The 10,189-nt window shown below is 45.9% G+C and overlaps 1 protein-coding gene across 1 annotated transcript in view; it reads left to right on the top strand.

Moving 5' to 3' along the window:
• Positions 1–462: 462 nt before the first annotated feature.
• Positions 463–10,189, top strand: part of crip2 (cysteine-rich protein 2) — a 75,725-nt gene continuing 65,998 nt past the window's right edge. The window contains exon 1 of the mRNA XM_070878719.1: positions 463–600. Coding sequence (XP_070734820.1) covers positions 558–600 — 43 coding nt within the window. The 5' untranslated portion in view covers positions 463–557. The remainder of the gene's footprint in view (positions 601–10,189) is intronic.

Here is a 10,189-nt window from a genome sequence, read left to right as displayed (position 1 = left end):
GGGAAGTCCAGAACCAGGGGTCACAGTCTAAGGATAAGGGGTAAGCCATTTAGGACCAAGATGAGGAGAAACTTCTTCACTCAGAGAATTGTTTACCTGTGGAATTCTCTACCACAGAGAGTTGTTGATGCCAGCTCGTTAGATATATTCAAGAGGGAGTTAGATATGGCCCTTACGGCTAAAGGGATCAAGGGGTATGGAGAGAAAGCAGGAAAGGGGTACTGAGGTGAATGATCAGCCATGATCATATTGAATGGTGGTGCAGGCTCGAAGGGCCGAATGGCCTACTCCTGCACCTATTTTCTATGTTGAATCCAGCTCCTCCTGCCCCTAAAAAATGGAGCAATGTGTGTGTGTGTGTGCTTGGAGCTGGATCTCGGGGAAGGCGGTGGGTGGGGAAGGTTTGCAGCGATTGACGAGTGAGCAGCCAACCAGCCTGATGATGGAGGGAGGGAGGGAGAGGGAGGGATGCTTTGGGCTGGGAAGCTGCCCTGTGCTGGGAAAGCAGCGAGTGCAGCTCACTGACTGACACAGCAGCAGCACCAGGAGCACCGGCCATGGCATCCAAGTGTCCCAAGTGTGACAAAACCGTCTACTTCGGTAAGCAAACAACAAGCCCGTTTTATTCCCCATTTATTGCAGAGAATGCGAGGGACCGGTGTGTGTGTGGGGCGGGGGCACAGCTCTTGGATGATGGGCTTCCCACACACACATTATTCTCCTCCCTCAGCCTTACCGTTTTAAAATGCAATTTGAGTTTGCAGCAGGCATTTGTGAAACGGTGATTTCCAGTCATCGTTTCACAAGCCAGCATCATTCAGGCAGAAAAGGCACACACACACACTCACACTCAGTCTTGCTCAGCTCCGCAAGGCGCTGGGACACAGGCTCTGGCTGAGGATTCAACAACGCGATTTGCCTGCATATGATACGCTGCAACACTCCTGCCCTGCCTCGCCTTGCCTCGCTCGCATTGTGGTTGCAAAAAAGAGATGCTGTAATATTTCTGCTGTGTGTGTGTGTGTGGACGGTGTTATTCCAGGGCGATGTTTGCAAGTGTCATTTCACAGACAGAGACAGAGTCAATCGCCCTGTGCAGTTTATGGGGGAGAGGTTTGTAACTGGTTGGTATTTGACATGGGTTTACACACAGAGACACAGGCAGAGAAAGAGACAGACAGAATCAATCGCCCTGTGCAGTTTATGGGGGAGAGGTTTGTAACTGGTTGGTGTCTGGGGAGCGACCTGACACACACACACACACAGATAAGAAACAAAAAAAATGTCCTTCATTGAATGGCTAAGTATTGTGATAGGGTGGGTCTGATCCCGACAATAGAATCTCCGCGCCCCCCCCCCCCCCCCATCCCCGGAACCCACAATGCTGATGGGACTGGGGGGGTTACAATGAAGAACCATCAGAGGCTGGGAGAGTGGGTAAGGGTGTGTGGCTGTGTGTGTTTGCAATCAGGAGCAAGGTGGTTTCTCTTTGCAGAGAGAGGGGCCAGTGTTGAAACAATTGTTCCCAGCCCCCAAACACCAGCCTCACTTACTGCCAATGTCAGAAGCTGACATTCGCCCACTGTTCACCCTGTCCCCATTGTCGTTGCTAGATCTGATGAAAATCAAATTCCTTTTCATGCAATAATGGGAGAAAACCTGTTTTTTTTCTCTGGAATTAGTGAGCCGTTAAGGACATTGTGGTGTTCAAGCATTTCTGATTGTCAAGCAAGGATTTTTCATGATTGTAATAATTGGTTAGAATCTCGCCACACAGGAGGCTATTCAGCCCATCGTGCCTGTGACGGCTCTTTGGTAGTGGTCCAGTTAATCCCAGTCCCCTGCTCTTTCCCCATTGCCCTGCAGACCGCCTCCCCCTTCAAATATTTATCCAATTCCCTTTTGCAAACTACTGTTGAATCTGCTCCCACCGCCCTTTCAGCCAGTGCATTCCAGATCACAACTCGCTGTGTACATTCTCCTCATTTCCTCTTAGTTAAAAGAGGAATTTCAGACCATGTTGTAGCTGAGATTTTATGTTGCACATGCTCCCCCACCCACCAGATATACAGAAACACATTTCTGAGCAGGAAATTGGTGAGTTTACCCATCCCAGCTATTAATTACCACTTTTCACAACACTGAGCGATTATAGTACAGACTCTGATTTAAGTCTACCGTCCCTGCTTTCGGCGAAGTTCTGGGATGGCTCGGTACAGCGAATGCTGCACCCAGGGTGCGCTGGCTTTTATGAATATATGGGGGTATAGCGGACATGAACATTCGGTGTTGAGCTGCAGCCGAGCACCATGAGAGAGCTGAATTACCTTGAGCATAATTGCCAAAAGAACCAGAGGGAAGATGAGGAGATTTTTCTTCCAGCAGATGTGAGCTGTTGCGATGTTGCTAACTAGGGAGTTTGTTCGGATACTGTATCAGCAATTTTGCTTCATCTGTGCATTAATAGCAACTGTCATTTGCCTAAAGGTACATTTTTCACTATATGTATTGCATTATATATATATATATACATACATATATATCTATATATGTGTGTGTGTATATATTTGTGAGTGTGAGCATATATATGTGTATGTATAAATTACATATATTTTTCTGTGTGTATATATATGTGTGTGTTTAATTGTATGTGTATATATATATTTGAGTGTATATGTGTATATATGTATGTGTATATGTGTATGTATATATGTGTATATATGTATACATGTACATATGTATGTGGATGTATATATGTATGTCGATGTATATGTGTAAGTGTATATATATATGTATGTATGCATGTATTTATTTATGTATATATGTATGTATTTATGTGTGTTAATGTGTATGTATATGTGTGTGTGTGTATGTATATGCATGTATATATATGTGTGTGTATATATATATGTATATGTGTGTATATATGTGTGTGTATAATAGTACGCAGTTTTTTGGTATGGGGCAAGGCCATAACTGCATTGCATACATAGCTGCTGTCTGACCAAATGTTTGTTGCTTCAGATGCTGTATAGTGGGCGGCCCAGAAGAGGCGAGGGCCCAGGGGCAGCACGGGCCAGCCCACACTGCGATATCTGTGTGCACTAGGTCCGTGCAGCAGGGCTGGTCTCCCATCGTCTTGGTTAACCCTTGCCACTGGACCAAGACCTAGCTCTGTCAAGCCCATGTGGTTGTTGGTGTGCAACGGCCACCACACGTTAAAAAAATCCACACACAGGCATCTCCCATCCTTCAACATGTAGTTCAGGACCTGGAATATTAGGTCCTTTCCTGTGAACTTTTTGACGTGGAAGCAAGTCATCCTCAATTTGAGGGACTGCCAATGATGATGATGACATATGTGTGAATATATGTATGCACGTATGTGTGTGTATATATACATATATATATGTATGTATATATATATATGCATGTATATATAGATATATGTGTGTGTGTGTGTGTTTATGTATGTGCAAATGTATATGTATATATGTATTTATTTATATATATATGCATATGTATGTATATATATATGTATGTATATGTATATATATGTGTGTGTATATACGTATGTGTACATATGTATGTGTGCATATATGTATAAATGCATATATACACGTATATATACATATATATGTGTGTGTGTATATATGTGTGTGTGTATATATGTGTGTGTGTATATCTATGTGTATATAGAAACATAGAAACATAGAAAATAGGTGCAGGAGTAGGCCATTCGGCCCTTCGAGCCTGCACTGCATTCAATGTGTTCATGGCTGAGCATGCAACTTCAGTACCCCATTCCTGCTTTCTCGCCATACCCCTTGATCCCCCTAGTAGTAAGGACTACATCTAGCTCCTTTTTGAATATATTTAGTGTATTGGCCTCAACAACTTTCTGTGGTAGAGAATTCCACAGGTTCACCACTCTCTGGGTGAAGAAGCTTCTCCTCATCTCGGTCCTAAATGGTTTACCCCTTATCCTTAGACTGTGACCCCTGGTTCTGGACTTCCCCAATATTGGGAACATTCTTCCTGCATCTAACCTGTCTAAACCCGTCAGAATTTTAAATGTTTCTATGAGATCCCCTCTCATTCTTCTGAACTCCAGTGAATACAAGCACAGTTGATCCAGTCTTTCTTGATATGTCAGTCCCGCCATCCCGGGAATCAGTCTGGTGAACCTTCGCTGCACTCCCTCAATAGCAAGAATGTCCTTCGTCAAGTTAGGAGACCAAAACTGTACACAATACTCCAGGTGTGGCCTCACCAAGGCCCTGTACAACTGTAGTAACAACTCCCTCCCATACTCAAATTCCCTCGCTTTGAAGGCCAACATGCCATTTGCTTTCTTAACCGCCTGCTGTACCTGCATGCCTGCCTTCAATGATTGATGTACCATGACACCCAGGTCTCATTGCACCTCCCCTTTTCCTAATTTGTCACCATTCAGATAATAATCTGTCTCTCTGTTTTTACCACCAAAGTGGATAACCTCACATTTATCCACATTATACTTCATTTGCCATGCATTTGCCCATTCACCTAACCTATCCAAGTCACTCTGCGGCCTCATAGCATCCTCATCGCAGCTTACACTGCCACCCAACTTAGTGTCATCCGCAAATTTGGAGATACTACATTTAATCCCCTCGTCTAAATCATTAATGTACAATGTAAACAGCTGGGGCCCCAGCACAGAACCTTGCGGCACTCCACTAGTCACTGCCTGCCATTCTGAAAAGTACCCATTTACTCCTACTCTTTGCTTCCTGTCTGACAACCAGTTCTCAATCCACATCAGCACACTACCCCCAATCCCATGTGCTTTAACTTTGCACATTAATCTCTTGTGTGGGACCTTGTCGAAAGCCTTCTGAAAGTCCAAATACACCACATTAACTGGTTCTCCCTTGTCCACTCTACTGGAAACATCCTCAAAAAATTCCAGAAGATTTGTCAAGCATGATTTCCCTTTCACAAATCCATGCTGACTTGGACCTATCATGTCACCTCTTTCCAAATGCGCTGCTATGACATCCTTAATAATTGATTCCTTCATTTTACCCACTACCGATGTCAGATTGACCGGTCTATAATTCCCTGTTTTCTCTCTCCCTCCTTTTTTAAAAAGTGGGGTTACATTGGCTACCCTCCACTCCATAGGAACTGATCCAGAATCTATGGAATGTTGGAAAATGACTGTTAATGCATCCGCTATTTCCAAGGCCACCTCCTTAAGTACTCTGGGATGCAGTCCATCAGGCCCTGGGGATTTATCGGCCTTCAATCCCATCAATTTCCCAACACAATTTTCCGACTAATAAGGATTTCCCTCAGTTCCTCCTTCTTACTAGACCCTCTGACCTCTTTTATATCCGGAAGGTTGTTTGTGTCCTCCTTAGTGAATACCAAACCAAAGTACTTGTTCAATTGGTCCGCCATTTCTTTGTTCCCCGTTATGACTTACCCTGATTCTGACTGCAGGGGACCTACGTTTGTCTTTACTAACCTTTTTCTCTTTACATATCTATAGAAGCTTTTGCAATCCGTCTTAATGTTCCCTGCAAGCTGCCTCTCGTACTCTATTTTCCCTGCCCTAATCAAACCCTTTGTCCTCCTCTGCTGAGTTCTAAATTTCTCCCAGTCCCCGGGTTCACTGCTATTTCTAGCCAATTTGTATGCCACTTCCTTGGCTTTAATACTATCCCTGATTTCCCTCGATAGCCACGGTTGAGCCATCTCCCCTTTTTTATTTTTACGCCAGACAGGGATGTACAATTGTTGTAGTTCATCCATGCGGTCTCTAAATGTCTATATATATATGCGTGTGTGTATATATGTATATGTGTATATATATGTATGCATGTATATATGTGTATGTATATGTATGTATATGTATATATATATGTGTGTATATATATGTGTGTATATATATGTGTGTATATATGTATATGTCTGTGTGTGTGTGTATGTATATGTCTGTGTGTGTGTGTGTGTGTGTATCTGTATCTATATCTATATGTGTGCGTGTCAATGTTGCCGTTAAGCTGCACAGTCGTGCAGCGCTCTGCAGGTCCCGCGCAGCCAATGAGCCAGCTTTTAAACAGAAAAAACGCACATCCGTGGAATTTTGAACGGCCTGCACAGCCCATTAAAGGGGTGCGCGGGCAAAAAAAATGAGAGCGAACATTGATGTGTGTGTGTGTAGCATGCACTCTCTGTAATTGTCCCACTCAATGCCCCATGACACTTTCTCCAGCACCCTCTGTCAAGCTTATTGTTCCCACAACAAGAGGGCCCTGCTTCACCGTCAGCAGCTCCGCAGGAAAGCTGCCAGCTTTATGTTGGAGACAATTCCCGAGTGCGGTGTCGGGACCAGGTCTGGTTTGGGTGCTACTGACGACTGCTCTTTGCTTTTCTTTTTTTTTTCATTTTGAAAACTAACCGAAGAGCAGGGATCAGCACATTGCTCAATAGACATCACCTTCTGATATTGATCCCTGCAGGCGTGGAATAGATCGGCACATTGCTCAATAGACATCACCTTCTGATATTGATCCCTGCAGGCGTGGAATAGATCGGCACATTGCTCAATAGCCATCCACCAGATGATACTGATCCCTGCAGGGATCAACACGGAAGCAGATTTTACATGGTGATGCACTGCCCAGTTTGCTGAGCACTCTTGATTCTTGCAAAGTGCAGTTTGGCTCCAAATAATGAAGGTCTTGGGGAACCATGGAGCAAGGCCGCAGCTCTGAAAGGCTGCAGCAAACCTTTATGGGGGAAATGCTGGTGACTGAAAAATGGACACGTGAGGAGTGTGGAGGAAGCAACGAGAGAGTGTAGACTTTTCAAATGGTCAGCTATACCCCCGCTCTGTTACCAGCCTGCGCTGCATTATTTAAATGTTCAAATGCCACGATAAATCTTTTTCTTATTTTGGGATCCAGTATGTGAGTAATCTGAGACATGGCGTGTGGGGAGTGTAGTGCTCCGGAGGAACCAGTGACTGTGGACCTGTGTTTCCCAAAGCTCCCCACCACTGGGTCTGGGTCTGTTCTGGACCAATTGATAGAGATCGATTGCTGTGATTGGCCAACAGCTCCATTATCGCTGTACCATGTGACGACCAGGATGATGGAAGGCGAACGAGATGGACCTGGGTCTTTTTACACCCAGCGACTCCTGTTTTTCTCGGAGGCTGACTCTGCGAGCGGGAATTTGAATCAGACCCTTCCCATAGTCAGCCCATCACTCCCAGCAACGGGGTGAACGGGAGGCCCAGTGCCTGCCGACTGAACCAAACTTTTTCAAGGCAGGAGGTATATTTCTTTTCTCGAGTCCTTCTCCAAGGTGTCAGCTGTGGCTCAATGGGTAGCACTCTCACCTCTGAGTCGGAAGGTCATGGGCTCATGTCCCACTCCAGGGACTTGAGCACATAATCAGACTGAATAATGGGGCGTTACTGAGTATCTGAAGTTCTATTGTCTGGCTGCTGTATTTGCTGTTACTGGTCTGTTATGTCTACTTCCTTACAAAAGCAATAATGTTTTCCTTTGACGTTGTTAACTCTTTCAGCTGTTATGAGAGGGGATCCCAGAGGCATTTTGCTTGGGGAGGGTGTCACGAGGAGTGAGTCAATTTATAGGGGGCCCAAGAATATACCACTACTTTCCAGAGCTTTTTAGAAGTATGTCAGTACTTACAGAGGATCCCTGGGAGTGTGTGAATATTTACAGGGGGTCCCCGGGAGTGTGTGAATATTTACAGGGGGTCCCTGGGAGTGTGTGAATATTTACAGGGGGTCCCCGGGAGTGTGTCAGTATTTACAGGGGGTCCCCGGGAGTGTGTGAATATTTACAGGGGGTCCCTGGGAGTGTGTGAATATTTACAGGGGGTCCCCGGGAGTGTATGAATATTCACAGGGGGTCCCCAGGAGTGTGTCAGTATTTACAAGGGGTCCCCGGGAGTGTGTGAATATTCACAGGGGGTTCCCGGGAGTGTGTCAGTATTTACAGGGGGTCCCCGGGACTGTGTCAGTATTTACAGGGGGTCCCCGGGAGTGTGTGAATATTTACAGGGAGTTCCTCACAAAGAATAGTTTGTAAACTGTTAACCTAACAAGGTAACCAGAGATTTTTATCCTGCCTCAGCTCATCCGCTGCTGAAGCCCATATCCATGCCTTTGTTACCTCTAGACTCCTGGCTGGCCTCCCACATTCCACCCTACGTAAGTTAGAGGTGTCCTAACTCGCACCAAGTCCCGCTCACCCATCAGCCCTGTACTCGCTGACCTACATTGGCTTCCGGTTAAGCATCGCCTCAATTTCAAAATTCTCATCCTCATTTTCAAATCCCTCCATGGCCTCACCCCTCCCTATCTCTGTAATCTCCTCCAGCCCCACGACCCCCCGAGATGTCTGCGCTCCTCTAATTCTGCCATCTCGAGCACCCCTGACTATAATCGCTCAACCCTTGGTGGCCATACCTTACATAGAAACATAGAAACTAGGTGCAGGAGTAGGCCATTCGGCCCTTCGAGCCTGCACCACCATTCAATAAGATCATGGCTGATCATTCAACCTCAGTACCCCTTTCCTGCTTTCTCTCCATACCCCTTGATCCCTTTGGCCGTAAGGGCCATATCTAACTCCCTTTTGAATATATCTAATGAACTGGCATCAACAACTTTCTACAGTAGGGAATTCCACAGGTTAACCACTCTCTGAGTGAAGAAGTTTCTCCTCATCTCAGTCCTAAATGGCTTACCCCTTATCCTTAGACTGTGACCCCTGGTTCTGGACTTCCCCAACATCGGGAACATTCTTCCTGCATCTAACCTGTCCAGTCCCGCCTTCTGTTGCCTAGACCCCAAGCTCTGGAACTCCGTCCCTAAACCTCTCTGCCTCTCTACCTCTCTGTCCTCCTTCAAGACGCTGCTTAAAACCTACCTCTTTGACCAAGCCCTGAGCTAATTTCTACTTACGCGGCTCGGTGTCATTTTTTATCTCATAATACTCCTGTGAAGCGCGTTGGGACGTCTCACTACGTTAAAGGCGCTATATAAATACACATTGTGGTTGTTCCTGGGTGTTGCTTACAGTTCTTGGTCCAGATGGTGGTGAGGTGTAGCCTCACTGTTGAAAGACAGCTGCAATTATTTTGACCCGCACCATGAAATGCTACAACCCTTAACATGTGACTGGGAAAGAAAAAATAAAGATCTTTTAACTTCTTTAGAGTCGTGGAAATGATTGGCAAAATGTTTTACAACTTGCGGGGGTGGTGGATGGGAGTAACTTGTAAAATCTCCAGCTACTGTTTGAAGACTCAGTGTTGCAGAATTTCAGCGCGTTCCATAAAGCCATCCAGCCTTGTCACGAGCCTCTAAAATCAACTCCGAGTAATTAGTTTCAGCAATAAATCACATGGAGTAATAACAGATAATGCAGGACTTTGGGAGACTGTCTGGGGTAGAGGCAGGGCATATCCGTGAAATTCCAGTCCGCACTCACCGCTATCATCATGGGCAGTCCCTCGGAATCGAGGAAGACTTGCTTCCACTCTTAAAGTGAGTTCTTAGGTGACTGAACAGTCCAATACGAGAACCACAGTCCCTGTCACAGGTAGGACAGATAGCCGTTGAGGGAAGGGGTGGGTGGGACTGGTTTGCTGCACGCTCCTTCCGCTGCCTGCGCTTGATTTCTGCATGCTCTCGGCGATGAGACTCAAGGTGCTCAGCGCCCTCCCAGATGAACCTCCTCCACTTAGGGCGGTCTTTGGCCAGGGACGCCCAGGTGTCAGTGGGGATGTTGCACTTTACAAGGGAGGCTTTGAGGGTGTCCTTGTAACGTTTCCTCTGCCCACCTGGGGCTCGCTTGCCGTGAAGGAGTTCCGAGTAGAGCGCTTGCTTTGGGAGTCTCATGTCTGGCATGCGGACAATGTGGCCTAAGTGTATCAATGTAAACCAGTTATCTGCCAATAGGTGAGTCAATCTTTAAAAAAATATCTTCTCCATCTTCTCCCTTCTCAGTGGGCAGCATACTCGCCTCTGAGTCAAAAGGTTGTGGATTCAAGTCCCACTCCAGAAACTTGAGCGTATAAATCTAGGCTGACACTCCAGTGCAGTGCTAAGGGACCGCTGCACTGTCGGAGGTGCCACCTTTCGGATGAGACATTA

This window comes from Pristiophorus japonicus, chromosome 4 (genome assembly GCF_044704955.1).
Source record: "Pristiophorus japonicus isolate sPriJap1 chromosome 4, sPriJap1.hap1, whole genome shotgun sequence".
In the NCBI taxonomy this organism is placed as follows: domain Eukaryota; kingdom Metazoa; phylum Chordata; class Chondrichthyes; family Pristiophoridae; genus Pristiophorus; species Pristiophorus japonicus.
This window is presented reverse-complemented; position numbering and strand designations above follow the sequence as displayed.